Consider the following 16,274-nt stretch of genomic DNA (forward strand, 5'->3'; position numbering starts at 1 on the left):
ACCTAGCTGGACCAGCTGGTTCATGAGAAAGAAAAAAATTCCCAAATTTCGTGGGAAACATGAGAAATTTTGTAGAAACTCGGAAAATTTCGTGGAAACCTGACCAGCTGGTTCATGAGAAAGAAAAAAATTCCCAAATTTCGTGGGAAACATGAGAAATTTTGTAGAAACTCGGAAAATTTCGTGGAAACCTGAGCCTTTTTCTTGCAAGTTTTGTATCTTTTCCAAATTTTTACTTTTTTTGTTTCTTTCATGTTTTTCCAAATACCACGACAAATACCCCCTCCATCAAGGACTTCCCTATCCAAATTACATATTCTTTCAAACTGGTTATCTTATGCATGTTGATGACCAGACTTATAAATTACAGTTGTCGATTACCTTGACAACCATAAGCATAAAATGCCATGGGATATCTATGTTCGTTGGTTGGAGGAGATGATGTTACAAGTATAGTACTACTCAGCTCATAGAATGGATCCACTATTATCACTAAGTTGTACTTTCCTTTTATTGTCAGTTATTTTGTATTTAATGTTTTGAAGTTAAAAATTATATATTGAATGTTAAGTTTATAGTGTGCTTCTCAGACAACTCTATATTGATGTTATGTACATTGAATGACATATATACGTTGATTTTTTTTAGCAAAAATACAGCCAATGTGTTTTTTATACTCTAATTAGCTTAAATGCAAAGTTTCACCCTAAAATACTCCCTAAAACCTGTCGAAACTTACACGAAAAAGTCCTAAGTTTTCTCAAAATTTCCCAGTTTCCCACCTAGGTTTCCCATTTTTTCACCTGGTTGAAACTTGAGTTTCCCTCGAATTTTTTTCTATGCTCTACATCGAAACCAAAACCTACCATGTTAGGAAGCCTCAAAGTAGAGTTCAAATATCAAACGAAACAGAGAAAAACGTGATTTAGAGGAAACCTCCAAGCTTGAAACCAAATCTGGACAAAGTTTAACAGCATTTCAGCTACGTTCAAACAAGGTGTAAGTGGCGAACTATTGAGCAAGGTCTTCCATGTTGTTCACTTCAAATGGGAATTTGGGGTTAATCTTTGGGGTTACTTCATCCGGAAAAATGTTAAAAGGAAGACATAGCTCTCCGTCCTCTAAGTTGGGAGGAAAACTACCCATTAAAACTTAAAACTACAAACCTAGAGAAGAAAAAGTAAAATAGAGAAGTTAAAGTACAGAAAGAGAACCCCAAGAACCAGAGACCATAAAAGAAAGACAAGAAAACTCGAAGAAACACTAAATATGGCAGACAATGGAGGAATGGAGAGGGAATTTCAAGAACCGAAAGCAATAGAGCTGCCGAACGATTGAGGTCGAGAAGCCATGGTTTAGGAACTTCACTTTGTAAGTTTAAAAATTTTAAACCTGCTACCGCAAATTAAAATCCATGCTTGACCTCCACATCTAAAGATGTTTTTCCGAGTTTCATAACATTCGTTCTTCATAGCTCCGGCAGAAGAAACGATTTGTATCGATTGTAGTAACCACAATAAAATGGGAAAACAAACGCTCCGGTTACCTATGGGGTGGTGTAAAGTTATTAAATGCATAGCACAGAAGTTGAATCTCTTGTTTAGAAAAGAAAAAGAAGAACGGATCTCGAAAGGAGGACAAATAAAGATTCTTGAATGGACTAAGACATCGTATCCAATAATTTGTAATAAGATTACAACTACAACAACAATAAGCATTATCTCAACTAAATGGGGTCAACTACATGGACTCTTTCTTGCCTTCCACTCAGTTTTGTTTGAAGTCATACTAAATACAAAATCTAAGCTATGCATATCCTTTCTCATCACTTCTCTTAAGGTTATTTTAGATCTACCTCCTAGCTCTTCTAATTCCTTCAATTTGAATTATATCATTTTTTCGTACATGGGCATTTATAGGTCTCTGTTGAACATGATCGTATCACCTCAAATGACTTTCTTGAAGCTTATCATTTATGGGAGCAACTCTCAGACTAACTCTAATATGATCATTCATTATCTTATAATTCCCAGTTTTATCACTAATCTATCTTAGCATCCTCATTTCTGCTACACTGAGTTTATCTATATAGTTTATTTTAACAGCCCAACACTTTGCACTATATACCATAACTAGTCGAATGACGGTTCTAGCGAATTTTTCTTCACGTTTTAATGGAATATGTCAATTACACAAGATCCCGAATGCACATCTCCACTTCATCCACCCTATTTTAATTATTTAGAAAACGTCATTCTCTATATCGTCTTCTTTTAATTGTAATAAGATTACGCATCTCCTAAATACGACCTTTGCTAAAAGTCATGGCAAAGGATCCTATCTTTAATAAAACCCATGGTGATGTGAAGCAAGCAAATCCTACTCTATGAAATCCACCCGAAATAGGTTCTAACGCTAATTTTTGTATCACTTTTCATTTTCATTTTTTTAGGTACATAAACAAACGAGTCAAAGACCCAAACAAAAAATAAATTACTCAATTGAAGGACTTGCAATATTTGTGTATACGATCACCTCTAAATCATGGGAAAGATCCGAAAAGAACACCAATAAATTCTTTAATTCCAAGGATATCTTTGACATCCAATCAACGGTATTATTAGCATCTCTAGTAATGAGAAGAATTGATACCTAGGCTTAGGTATTTAGAATTTCAACCCAAAAAAAAGGCCAAAATATTTAGAATCGAGGTAATTTCTACTAGCTGGTAGGCCATCAATGTAAAACCTCACTAGTGGAGAGGAATCCGGATCTTCTCCCCGTCGGGGGAGCACAAAGGCTTCCTGACCACATATATCAGTGGGGCCCACTGGTGTTGAAAAAGTTTTTTTTTTTTAAATTTTTTTTCAAAAAATATTTTTCACCGTGGGCCCCACTGATATATGTGGTCAGGAAGCGTCGGGGAGCGCAAAGTGCTGCCTGTCGGGGTCGGTGATCCGGACTCAGTGGAGAGGTATGGGGGGAAATAAAATGTAAAATCTCACTAGCGGAGACTGGAGAGGTAGGAAATCACCTCTAGGGAGTCAGACTCAATAATCAAGAGCTGGAAATCTATCATGGCAGCTAAAAGCTCAACTTCAAGAACTGGACGATGGCTAATGTATTTAGTGAAACTCTCTTTATAAGCTTTTCCATGGCCTACTAAATCTCCAATTTGGGTGGGGCTTCCATTATTAGCGTTCACAATTGCGTCAACATTTAACTTCATAACCCAAGAGAGGGAGGTGTCAAACTTATTTTTCTTGTAACAGGCTAACAAAAAGAGTTTAGTAACCATGGTCCTATAAGAAGACCGAAAAAGCTTGGATCCTGCGCATTAAATGCGTAGGATTATCAAGCTAAAATTTCGATCCCACCACCCAAAGTGAATGCTTGATGGTTATTGCGCAGGACCCAAGCAAGGTCTTAAGAAGACCGTGCCTCCATAATAGAAGAAGAAATCAATACTAAAACCTTTTTTTACTTTTTATTATTTTATTGAAAATGAAAATTAATTTGATAATAATTGTTTAAAATAATTGTTTAAAATTAATTATGGAATGAAAAATAACTTTCGCAAGTATGTAGTTGTAAATAGATTCCTAATATTTTCTAATTGAGAGGTAAGTTGGTTTCAAAAATGATAAAATGGAATGTGGGAGAACAATAGTAAAAAATGATATATTTTTTTAACATGTTAAGAGTAAATGACGTTTTTACCTATATTTTTCATGTAATATGAGAACATGTTGTTTAAACCTTGTGCAAAAAATGACAAGAATAAATTTCTTTTCTCAAAAGTTCATAGTGAACTTGGTTCTCGATTATGAGATTTTTTTTTTCAGTTCTTTTTAATAAAAGTAGGTTTTAGAAAAGAACACACCCAAAAATATTTGTCAAAAAAAATGAGGATGAAAAAAAAAAAAAAAAAAAAAAAAAACCTCTTAAATCCATCATAAAGGCCACTTACCAAAGCCTAGCATGAGCTTAGCATTGGTTAATTGGGTAAAATTTCTTAATTCCATCCCGGCCTACTAAACCATGGTCTGCCAATACAGAATAACACTAGTGGTAAGATCAACACCTTTTAGTGAAGAAATAGTAAGTTCAACTCTTGCCAACATTGTATATTATATAACGAAGTTACAAAGCCCATCCCAAAAAATCACCAACATAGGTTTAATGCTTGCATAGGTGGTAGTGCACAGGGGTAATGTTTGCATAGGTCACACTCCATAAAAAGTCCGAACATTGCGTAGCGGGGGACGCTAAGTGGCCGCTAATGCATCCTCTCTTTTCTTTACCAAAAAAGAAAAAAAAAATCACCAACATAGGGGCTAAAGCCCACCTTTATTGAGGACGTACCCGACAATATAGAAAAAGATGAAGGATCTAACGGAAATGAAAGAAACTCTGAAAACCCTAGCAATTTTTTTTTTGGGTCCACAAAAACCCTAGCATCTACTCTTTCGCAATATAAGAGTTATTTCTGAAACTTAGAAAGCCCTCGTCTCGCTGCGGCATTTTCAGCAGGAGGAGGAGGAGCGAGCGCAAGGGAGCAGAAATGACGACGAGATTCAAGAAGAACAGGAAGAAGAGAGGCCATGTCTCTGCTGGACATGGAAGAATTGGTAAGCACAGGAAGCATCCCGGTGGTCGTGGTAATGCCGGAGGTATGCATCATCACCGGATCTTGTTCGACAAGTACCATCCAGGTTACTTCGGTAAGGTGGGTATGCGTTACTTTCACAGGTTGCGCAACAAGTTCCACTGCCCAACCCTCAACGTTGAAAAGCTCTGGTCGATGATTCCGCAAGAGACCAAGGATAAGGCAACCCCAGAGAACGCACCTATGATCGATGTTGCCCAGTTTGGTTACTTCAAGGTTTTGGGTAAAGGAGTTTTGCCTTCACAACCCATTGTCGTCAAGGCCAAGCTTGTGTCTAAGATTGCAGAGAAGAAGATCAAGCAGGCAGGAGGTGCCGTTGTCCTCACAGCTTAATTGATTATTTCTTGTTTTAGTTACTGTTGGGTACTTAGGGTTTAAAATTTTGAGGTTCCCCTTGAAATCTGTAAGAGAAACAGATTATTTAATTTTGCGGTTTGTTATTTTAGTTTCGATCAGATCTTGCTCATGTCTTGATCGCTTGAATTAATGACCTATGTCTTCGTTCTCTGATTTTTGTTTCTTAACTTCGTTAGGTTTTCATGATCTATCCTTTTTTTAAACTTGCTGGTCGATTCATTTTGAATTTGTGATTTGAGAATCATTTTTAGTAGGATTAGTTGTGTTTGATATATGTTTAGGAATGCGCAATCTCTATTTGAATTTGTATTTTATATTTAGAATTTTTAGTTTAAAATCCGTTTGAATAATCCGAATCTTCATGTAACACAGACCCATGGATAGAGTTTGATTGTTAGCAAGAAGGTGGTTTTGAATACATTGCCTTTCTCTGATGGAGAACAAGGAGAAGAATACCCATCAATATTATTCTACATAACATATAACTGTGGCCTTGATAGGTTAGAGTTGGATGAATTTGAGACGTGGTCATGAAATGGTTCATTATTGACATCTCATCTGACTTGGACCAACAAAATTGAGCTAATGCAAGGTTCATATATGACTAGAATTACCATGTTCTAACTTTGTTCTATAACTCTTTTCCAATCCTTAATATCCTGCTTGTTCTGTTTATTTATTTTGCAGAATTGTATTTAATCTTTATATGCTCTAAGATTACTACTTGTGATTAAAACTATTGTTCTTCTATTGTTCTTCTAATAATACAAGCTAGAAGATCAACGTCTGATTGTATATTATAAATCTATATTTGTATTGATCACCCAACAATCAACTATGTTAGACGCCCAAGTTATTCGTATTCACTTTTTTCTAATTGTTTGGAGGAATGCAGTAGTTTCTCAGTTTTTCATTGGTTTTCCATTTTTCAGATTGATTTTGAGGAATAGACTAGTTTCTCAATTATTAGCTTCTTCTAATAATTTGGAGGAATGTAGTAGTTTCTCAATTTTTCATTGGTTTTCCCATTTTTCAGATTGATTTTTTGGTAATCATTTGAGGAAGTCAATTTTCTTGATTTTCAGTTTATATTTTGGTTTTCTTAGAATAGAGCATCAAATAAATTTAAGGAATTTCTGCATGAGTAGTGAAAAATGTTTTGCTCAATCGAGATTATTCTGTGCTTGTAGCAATTGACTTTTTGGCTTTGTACATTCTTCCTTTCTACTTCTATATTAGCTTCAATGTTGTTCTTACTTCTTATTGATATGAAGAAACTTGCTTGTGCATACAAAAACTGCTTTCAGATTTGTATTTTTAAGTGTAGAAAAGTTGGAAGAAATTTTTATTTGAAGAACAATGTGATGAACATATATGAAGATCTAGCTTTTGTTAATCATCTCTAGCAAGATAGCTAGTAATCCCATTTTGTTTGGATTGAATTGTTCTGCTTAGCTGATTCACTCTTTTCTTGTCTGAGGTAATCCAATAGTTGTCAAGATTTTAGGCCAACCTAATAACATATTAGGTGAATAGTCTGAGTTCTGTTCCTGAGACTTAATTTGAAGTTGAGATGATATCATTTACTCTCAAGATTCAGAAGAAAACCTTTTCACTTGATATTGGATTGCGGGTTTACTAGGCATTTCTGGATCCTGTATGCCATTTCTAGAATATCTCCTGACCAAACTAGAATTTGGGTAATTAGATGGATTTTCATGAATACGAAAGGATACATACTTGAGAGATGGAATTTGAGGCAACCAGCGTTCTTAAAGATGGGGTTGGATCTTGCCCATCGTAATTGTGAAGCAATCCTAACTAGCAGACCAATTCCAACTCCTCCTGGGATTTTTATTTGCGGCAGCCACGGCTGGCTGCCGCTAATGGTTGAGATTTCACCAGGCTTTAGAAAAAAATCCACCGGCTGAAATGAAAAAATGGAGGGGGGTATGAATGTGTATCCAATTTAATTTTTTTACCTTCTAAGCTTTTATATTTTAAAATTTTACAAAGTTAAACCCCTGAGCACCTCTCTAGGTCTGCAATGACGACTCTACGAATTTCCCTTTCTCCTGATTCATTGTTGTGAAAGAGTTTTGAAGAATCGTTCAATTAAATATTTGGTAAATATTATTTAGCCTCCTCTATAATGAGCCAAAGGGACAAATAGCACTGAACCAGATCTCCCCTTGGAAAATATCGAATTTGCCTCTCCTGGGAGCTAGCAAATCTATCGAAACGCTCCTCGTTGCTCAGTCTACATTTGGTTGTGTCCGTGCGTGTAGATGGTTTCTAAGCCCCTGGAGAAGATGGACCTTGACAGTTAAAAATGTTTTCCCTTTCTTATAATCCTAATTTATTTTGGTCGGAACTGTAATTCCATAAAATTTACCCTAGATCATTAAAATGATTTCATGGAGAACCGAGATTTGAGTTGTTAAAACCGTAATCTTCTAATTATTAATTAAGCCAACATACGTCTTTTTTTTTAAATATCAAACAATTAAAAAAATCCATCTACCAAGGAGAACCCCTTGGAAATGGCAAATAAAAAAAAATGTGAACTGAAAGAAGATTAAACGGGTCTACTATGTTGGGTTTATTTGTCAACCAAAATTATTTTGATGGGATTTAAAAAAAAAAAGGGCATGTTTCGGGCTTCTAATAATTTACATATAATTTGGGTTTTAACTATGGTGTTTTGGTTTTAATAATTATTTAATTGAGGGTGATTTAGTAGTTTAAGTCTTAGGGTGATTACGGTAATTTAGGGAGAAATGCTTCAATATAAAAATATTTTTAAATAAGGTAAGATTGGGTCTCATGAACCACTAAAGCCAAGGCCTCCAAAATTACAACCCATGCTAACAAAGAGGTGTCCGTGGTTTAACTGTGAAATTATTAAACTATAAAACATTTGAAGGTAAGAAGATAAAAGTGTATTTACATTCATGCGCCCCTTAATATTTATTCCACCGCTTTTAGCATCATTTATAATGAAAGCCAAAGGAGAAAAAGTAGAAATGAACCAGATCTCCCTGAAAATAAAAATCCCTGATGGGAGCATGCACTACCGGAACGCTCATCGTTGCTCAGTCTACATTTGGTTGTGTCCGTGCGTGTAGATGGTTTTTGCTCCTGGTATGAAGATTGGATTGACAGTTAAATGTTTTCCCTTTCTTCCATTTATTTTGGTGGAACTGTAATTCCCTAAAATTTATAGATATTAAATTGCTTTCATGGAGAGTTGAGATTTGAGTTGTAGTGTTATTTCTAAGCATTAATTAATTGCCCACAAAGTCATTTTCTCGAATCTCATATTTAGCATCCATCTACAAAGAGAACCCTCTTGGATAAGAGATGTTGAAAACTCAAAGAAGATTTATTGGTTGAGTCAAATATGGATATGTAACTCGGTTAGTGTAGTATGATATTGTGGGATATTTTAAACCTTGGTGCTAGGAGTTGATTACTCGCTAAAATACATCGGTCAATATGATACAATCCTTGATATTAGGCGATTGATATGATCTCTCGAAGGACGTTAGTGTTGGTGTCGCTTCGAATTCTTGGGAGAAATGCTTCATTATCCAAATATATAATAGGTGAGATTTCTCATGAACCGTTAAAGCCAAGGCCTCCAAAATTACAACCCATGCTAACAAAGAGGTGCTCAGGGGTTTAACTTCGTAAATTTTTAAACTATAAAACCTTTGAAAGGTAAAAAAAGAAAATTGTATTTACATTCATGCCCCCGATAATAATAATAAGTGGGATTTTTTTAAAGAGCGGATAATCTCAACCATTAGCGGCGGGATCCGAACAAGTAAAATCCCTCCTCCGCACTCTTATGTCTTCTGCAATGCTGGAGAGCCTAAGTCTCTTTAAAGGATAGCCACAAGAGCATTCAATGGCCAGGAGCTGCCATGCCACCCCTGTTCGCATTGGATTTGCTAAGCAAGGTTTAGAGCTCATAGACTATCGGATCGGAGTGATTTAAGAAAGGTATAGTCCCGTATTTTTAAATGAATGTTTGTCCTAGATGATTTAGCAGATATTAATAGGGAAATTAAGATGTATCGTATTGATTGCGAGTATGGATGCTGGGATAGAACCTAGGATCGGAGTTGATTACTAAAATACATCGGTCAATATGATACAATCCTTGATATTAGGCGATTGATATGATACTCGTGATGCCAATACTTAAACCTTAATTGTGATTGTAGGAAGAAAAAAATTAATATTTTTTTTCTTCTTGTTCTTATGGGTAGTATCACACATCGCTAATATATAGTGCCCCATTTATGTAGGATATACCTTTCCAATTTAACAACAATTGCTGGTTCAATCCTTCACCCATGGGTAGGGCCATCGAGGAAAATATCTTAAATCCTTTTCCTTCCTTCACCTGAGGCAAACAGCGAAAAGAATCCGACCGCTCTTTATAAATGGTGTAGCGCTCCAGTGCCACTTACTAGTAAATGGTGGCGGAATATATAGCCCTCTGAAAAGGGAATGCCCTCCAAATGGAACGCCCTGGGGAAGAATCCGTGAGCACATAACATGGGTTTCGAAAATAACCACTTGGAAATGGTATGGAAATTAACCACTTGGAAATGGTAGGGACACCCTTTTCCATTAGAAGAAATCCAGAGCTTATAGGATGGGCTGAAAAAACCAATGGTACGGGTTAAACATAGAACCGATTTGATAACCTTAAGTGTTTTTGCTATTAAGAACTCAAGTTTGTGGAGACTTAGAAGATTAGAGATCTATGTTTTGTTATTCCATTATTATTTAATCTAAATAACCATTGATTAGATTTTTTTTTCTTCCTTTTTTCCCTCTTCTTCAATCTATATTTTGATTTGGGACCTATTTATCAAAAAAAAAAAAAAAAAGAATTGGGACCTTTTATCTTAGTCAGCAGAGGATTGTACATTTTTTTGGCACATTTTTAGAAAGGGGTTCAACCTATATTAGATGTAAATTTTGCTTAAAATGTCTGTATTATATAAATTTTGCTCAAAATGCCAGGCAGAGGGGTGTCAGGAAAGTACAAGATAGAAGGGATCCAAGAATCTTGTAATTTGATGCAATCAATAATCTGGTTTTCCGATGAAGAATGTGAATGCTCTCAATTCTTCCGGCATCATTTGTGGTCATTTCCATCAATCAATAATCTGGTTTTCTAATGAAGAATGTGAATGATCTGAAAAAACAAAAATAATTTAAACTTCACGGGCATCACTTTGTGGTCGTTTCCGGGGGAGCCCAGAGGGTGTTCACTAAGGGTGAGGATCTGGATTCTCATTTCCATCTCATAAGATTTAACCAAGACTGAGATTTCGATCTCGCTGTTGGCAGCAAGTGCTGCATATTAGATGTGTAACATTCAACATTCAAGCCTGCCCCTCCCATGGACACGCGCGCCAACGGACAATCCGAAATTTTAAGCCACAAATAACAGGTGCTTCACCCAGAATCACAGGTTTTCTTCCCTTATCGGATCATAAATCATAATAACTGAAGAAATAAAAAAAAAAAACGATGAAAAGAAAGCTTATAGCGATTCATGTCTCCTTCCATTTATTAGTTAGTTCCAGATTCTTTCTCGTCTCTTGCAGTCCCACCTTTCTGCAAATTCGCTACCTTGGTTTAAAAACACTTCAATTGCCCCTATTATATGTAATGTAACCCGATCGATAAGAATCACATAATTATTACCATGGCACCTTCCAGCTTCAGCTTCCCAACACCCACTCCAGCAATCGCTCCCGCAATCTCAAAACCGAGAAAGCACTTGGCCTTTTCATCTAATGATCAGAACATGCAAGCAATTACAGAGCCCGATCCAGACCTGCCAGTTGGGAAGCTGAAGGGAAGCTCCCAACTGAATCGATGGTCCAGAGCTCGTGCCATACGATCTGGTCGAAGACTTGAGCGCCCTCTTCCTGCGAAACCGGTCGCTGATACGAATAGGGTTCGTCAGGTGGAGGAAGGGGAAGGAAGCAGCTCCGAGGGAGAGGTAGGGTTTGAGGAAGAAGATCATGATAATGAGGAGGCTACGAAGGGGACGCCGATCTACATGGTCTCTGATGGCACTGGATGGACTGCTGAGCACTCCGTCATTGCAGCGTTGGGCCAATTCGAGCACTGTTTGATCGACAGGGGCTGTCCTATTCAGACTCATCTCTTCTCTGGGGTGAGTACGAAGAATTTTCTTTCTCTTTCTCGTCAATGGTTGATCAATAATCATTAATTGTTTGCTCTTGAATTTGTTGCCTCTTAACTGCTTGAGCTTGGAGTTTGATTTTATGCTGTCTGTGCCTCTGTGACCATAGTTTGCATTGAATTACCAGCAAGTTATATCTTATTACTTCAAATTGAAGGCATTTGGTTTTTGCCCTTCTCCCTTTACCACCTTCAACTTGCAACAGCCCAGTCTCTAAATTTATTGTATTAGTTGGTTTTCATTGCAACAGATGTGACTTTTTAATTTGAGATTACAATCAATGTCATTTGAAGACTAGACACAATAGCAGGGAAGAGACTTGAAGTAGGAAGAACCCCAGATAGAGAAATTTACTCAGGTTCGAGCTCTGATGTCAATTAATGGATGACAGAAAAGTGAAGAGGGAAGGAGAAGATGAAGGGAAGAAGAGGGGAAACTGCAAAAATCGAAATTGTAGGGGGAGGCAGAAGAAATGTCATAAGAAGATCGCATACACACAAGCTTCAATACAGTTCATTCTATTCCATGCTTAACATGTTGATTCAAGCATGTAATTAATAAAAGAAACATGCCTCAAAAAGAAAACAGTTATAGGGCTCTCATGATTTTAAAACCAATTAAAACTATCCTACCCAAATTAAAAATATGCGTACATAATTATCCAAATAAAGCACCAAATATCTACTCGACTAAAATTCATATTTGGACCCTGTTCTCGATTTGGATTTGCAAATGGCTTTGGGTCAGTCTAAGGTGCCTTATTTTATTTTATTTTTTTCAAGTGTTCAGCATCTTATATGCTCGTGGCATGCATCGCACCCTCCCTCCAACAACAAATTCCCCTTTTCTGCCCTGGGGGCTTTTGGTATTGAATTTCACCCCCCCCCCCCCCCCCCCCCCAAAAAAAAGAAGAAAAAGTAAATAAATAAAAAGAACAAAAGAGTATCCTACTAAATCGAAAAACCTAATTGGCTTTGATTTGTCTTCCTATGGATCTCCCAATTGGTTTGGGCCAATCCACCAAGTGCTTCTGCACAGCTGATCTGCTAAAAGACACATCTTAACATCTTAGGTTTAATATCCGATTGTTGTTTGGGCAGTAGTATAGCCAGTTCCCCGTCGCAAGTCTCTTTTTAGAAGCTGGGTCGCATAGTTCTCACAGAATTTTGAGTATTTAAATAAGCCTCCAGGAATCGAATTGGATTAGAGGTTCGTCACTCAGTACATGTTGAAAGGTTTTCCAGTCCTGATACTTACTAATGGCAGTGATGGTCCAAGCTTCACATTCGGCCTTTAAGTTCGGATATACTGCATACAGACAGATTACCATACTGCACTTTGACTCCACATGTGAAGGATGTTTTGGAGCCCGTCTTTCATACCATCCATTCTTTTACAAATCCAGATACAGAGGCCAAAGAGAGAAAAATAAATAAATAAAAAAAAAATACCAACCCCAATTACCTAATGTGTGGTCTGAAGTTGTACATCAGGCTTTATATGATGAAGCTCATTGCTTGCGTTTGATACCTTATAACTCAATCAAATATCTAGGAACAAGGACAACCAGGACAATAGGGATACTTGAATGGATTAAGACATCATATCCAGCCATATCGAATAAGGATTGCAAATCTCCTGAAAAAATCTCCTTTCACAACTGCCAACATATAGTAGTCTAGTAACGGATGACCATGTGTAGTTAGTTCTTCATTTTGCAAACATTCATCAGAAGAGATTCTATCTACAGTATACCCCAAAGTGATATGAGTGTGCAAACTATTCTCTAAACAGTCTCAATTTCAATATTGTTTTCTGGGGATGTCGTGTTGTTAACCGCCCCCTTTTGCACTAAATTTGTTGTCACCCCAAGGAATTGGGTAACCTTCCAAAAAAATATTCCTTTGTCTTGGGTGGTAAAACTTTTCAGATGATATCAAATTTGAGACCTTAATATTATTGCCACCCAATGTGCTGAATTTACCACAAAAATTATCATTACATAAGGGCTCCATATTAGCATATCTCCAATTCAATTGCTGCTAACTGGAATTTTAGGAATGACCTTTATCTACTGAATATAACTTCTGTACCTTCCACTTTTGAGAATGTCATACATCAATTGAATAAACCGGCTACTACAACCTATTCACAATCTAGTGGAATAAAAAACTTGACTGGGAATTCATCCAAGGATGCTACATTGAAAAATTAAAATGGAGTCTTCAATACCATTTTTGGACTGTAAAGCCTATAATGACATATATTCTTTCTTTTTTCTTTTCTCTTTTCTTGCTCGATGTTCAGATTGAAGATGTGGAGCAGCTAATGGAGATAATAAAACAAGCAGCTAGAGAAGGTGGAATGCTTTTCTACACTCTGGCTGACCCTTCAATGGCTGCCTCAGCCAAGCAAGCCTGCAAGCTATGGGGAGTTCCTGCAACTGATATACTAGGACCTATCATTGAGTCTATCTCACACCATATTGGAGTCTCCCCTTCTGGCATTCCTCGTGGGGCACTTGGACGGAAAATACCCCTCACAGAAGAATACTTCAAACGAATTGAAGCTATTGAATTCACCATTAGGCAAGATGATGGTGCCCAACCCCAGAACCTGCATAAAGCTGACTTTGTCCTTGCTGGTGTATCTCGTACTGGAAAGACTCCATTGTCGATTTATCTTGCACAAATGGGATATAAAGTGGCTAACATTCCGATTGTCTTAGGGGTAGAACTGCCAAGTTCTCTTTTCAAGATACCGGCAGAGAAGGTTTTTGGACTAACCATAAATCCTGTCATCTTGCAAACAATTAGAAGAGCAAGAGCAAAGAGTCTTGGTTTCAGTGATGACTCGAGGAGTAACTATTCAGAGATGGATCATGTGAGAGAGGAGTTGGAGTTTGCTGGTAGAATTTTTGCAGAAAATCCAGTGTGGCCTGTAATTGGTAAGCCAGATAATATTTTGATAGTCCGAGTTACTTTACTATGGTTTTACGATATCTTCTTTTGCCTCATGGAAAAATCTGAAATCGTGAGTATGGTGTTTCAAATCCTTAGAAAATAAACCATTGCCTGTAGTGTTTGAAATGCATGGATGTTGTTTGTGGGTGTGTATTGTGTTTTTAATAGGAACTTGATATTGTTCTAATAAGTTGTAGTAGAGGGAACATTTTACAAGGGGCTTTGACATTATGGACCATAGATTCATATCAGTCAGACACTGCTGCGTGCCTGAGTGTGAGAATTATGCCATACCCCTTTTTGTTCAGCCTCTTAGTTGTACATGCTTCTGCTTTGTTGAAGGATCTTTCCAACTGGGTTGTCTTCCTTCCCATACCTTGTCCATGAACTTACTTAGCATCTTAATGGTCTAAAATCTGATTGATGCAATGGTGCGTAGGGCATGATAACATCAAATGGTGATTGTTTTGGGTAGAAATTTTGAATGCTGCATTTGTTAGTTCTGATGATATCGGAACTGTAATTGCAGAAGTGACAGGAAAAGCGATAGAGGAAACAGCAGCTGTTATCTTGAGGCTCTACAATGACCGAAAGCAGCAGAATTCAATGCCGAGGATCTCAAAACGCTACTAAACCTACTAAAGCAAGCAAGGTTTTGGTTCCAGGTTAGTGGAATGAGATGCTGGGAGCAGAGCTAGTATGATTCTGTTCCTGGCCAAAAGATGAGTTGACCTTTCCTGGTGTACATGTAAATTACATTAGTACTGCTCGAGCTTCTGTTCGAGAGCTATCAGAAGGCAAGCCCTGAGCGATGCCTTCACCTTCAGATCAAAAGGTTGGTCACTTGATTGTTCGGTGGTAATTCAGGATTTCCTTTTTCCTGCTATCCTGCAAATGTGCTTTTGATGGGTTCCACCAGAGAGGTTTCCTGCATTTTGATGTCTTCTGCCATATTAAATCTATAATCACTAAAAGAACATTATGTATATAATTGCTATGAATATATTTCAGTATCTGATATTTTTAGGTTGGATAAATCGATTTCCCGGTCCCTGTCATCCTTTATGTTTATCTAATTCTTTTGAATACATCTTCTAGATAGCATAGTCACAGCTTCCTGTCATTGTCATGTAAAATATGTACATAGTAAAGTTTACAGAACAATTATTGTGAAAATTCTCCATTTCATTTCAAGTTCTTGCTTGCTACAAATTTCATTTACTATTTTCACCAACCATAGCACTAACTTCTCTGGTGCAGAAAGCTCTTCTCTTGAGATGTGACCTACTACCTTGACTGATATACAGAGAGAGAAAAAGAGAAGGGGGTTAGGGGGAAGCAAATGATTGATGCACTTGCTGTGTGTGTGTATTCAACATAGTTACTTACTTGAAATGGAAGCAATTTTTGGCTATTGGATTACTTGGCTTTCACCCAACGTTTTTTTCCTTGGAAGTATTTTACTAAATCGTTTGCTTGGAATGATAATTAGGACATTGCAGAAAGGTTACTCTAATGAGGTTGGAGTGTTGGAATGATGACAGGTGAGGAAGTACCTTATTTCTAACATTAATCATTTTGAAATTAGGTTCACCTGGGGCCATATTGTAGTGTTTGCAATATAATTTTATTTCAAAGAGGATCATTCCTGAGTCCTAAGCAACCCTTGAAATTTCAGTTTTCAGTCATTCGCGTCCTCCCAAAACTGAAAATTTGAAGCAGTATAAACCCCAATGAATTCATAAAATGTCGTCTTTCTGGATCATTTTGCTCCACAATTAAAAATTTGTCAGATTGCTCCAAGTATGCCTAAAACTTAATTTTAGTTCTGGTTTTCCATTTTTACAAAAAATATCTTCAAATGCCGAGTAGTGATCAAAAGTTCAAATGATCTCTCCGTCACGGGAGTGGTATGTGTTTTTTTTCAGATTTTTCCACCACATAATAAGGATGAGACCTCTTATGAAAAATATAAAAATAAGAGTCAGACCTATGGGAGACCTACGAAATCTTACATTTATTTTATCAATATTTAGAGGTGGAC

The 16,274-nt window shown here is 36.9% G+C and overlaps 1 protein-coding gene and 1 pseudogene across 1 annotated transcript; both read left to right on the plus strand.

Moving 5' to 3' along the window:
* Positions 1-4,489: 4,489 nt before the first annotated feature.
* On the plus strand, positions 4,490-5,796 carry LOC149004316 (large ribosomal subunit protein uL15x pseudogene; annotated as a pseudogene).
* A 4,754-nt stretch (positions 5,797-10,550) lies between these two features.
* LOC149004317 (putative pyruvate, phosphate dikinase regulatory protein, chloroplastic) lies at positions 10,551-15,836 on the plus strand. Its single transcript, XM_089169317.1, has 3 exons — positions 10,551-11,237; positions 13,575-14,214; positions 14,760-15,836. Exons 1-3 carry the CDS (start codon positions 10,761-10,763, stop codon positions 14,861-14,863), a joined length of 1,221 nt encoding a protein of 406 aa, XP_089025443.1. The 5' UTR covers positions 10,551-10,760; the 3' UTR covers positions 14,864-15,836.
* Positions 15,837-16,274: the final 438 nt, after the last annotated feature.

The sequence above is a fragment of the Hakea prostrata genome, chromosome 9 (genome assembly GCF_041222555.1).
Source record: "Hakea prostrata isolate BN-2017 chromosome 9, UWA_Hpros_2, whole genome shotgun sequence".
In the NCBI taxonomy this organism is placed as follows: domain Eukaryota; kingdom Viridiplantae; phylum Streptophyta; class Magnoliopsida; order Proteales; family Proteaceae; genus Hakea; species Hakea prostrata.

Excerpts from the sequence above, each read along its gene's own strand:
- LOC149004317 (XM_089169317.1), top strand. The coding sequence starts at position 10,761 with ATGGCACCTTCCAGCTTCAGCTTCCCAACACCCACTCCAGCAATCGCT. Across the intron at positions 11,238-13,574 it reads AGACTCATCTCTTCTCTGGG|ATTGAAGATGTGGAGCAGCT; the intron begins GTGAGTACGAAG and ends CTCGATGTTCAG. Across the intron at positions 14,215-14,759 it reads TCCAGTGTGGCCTGTAATTG|AAGTGACAGGAAAAGCGATA; the intron begins GTAAGCCAGATA and ends CTGTAATTGCAG.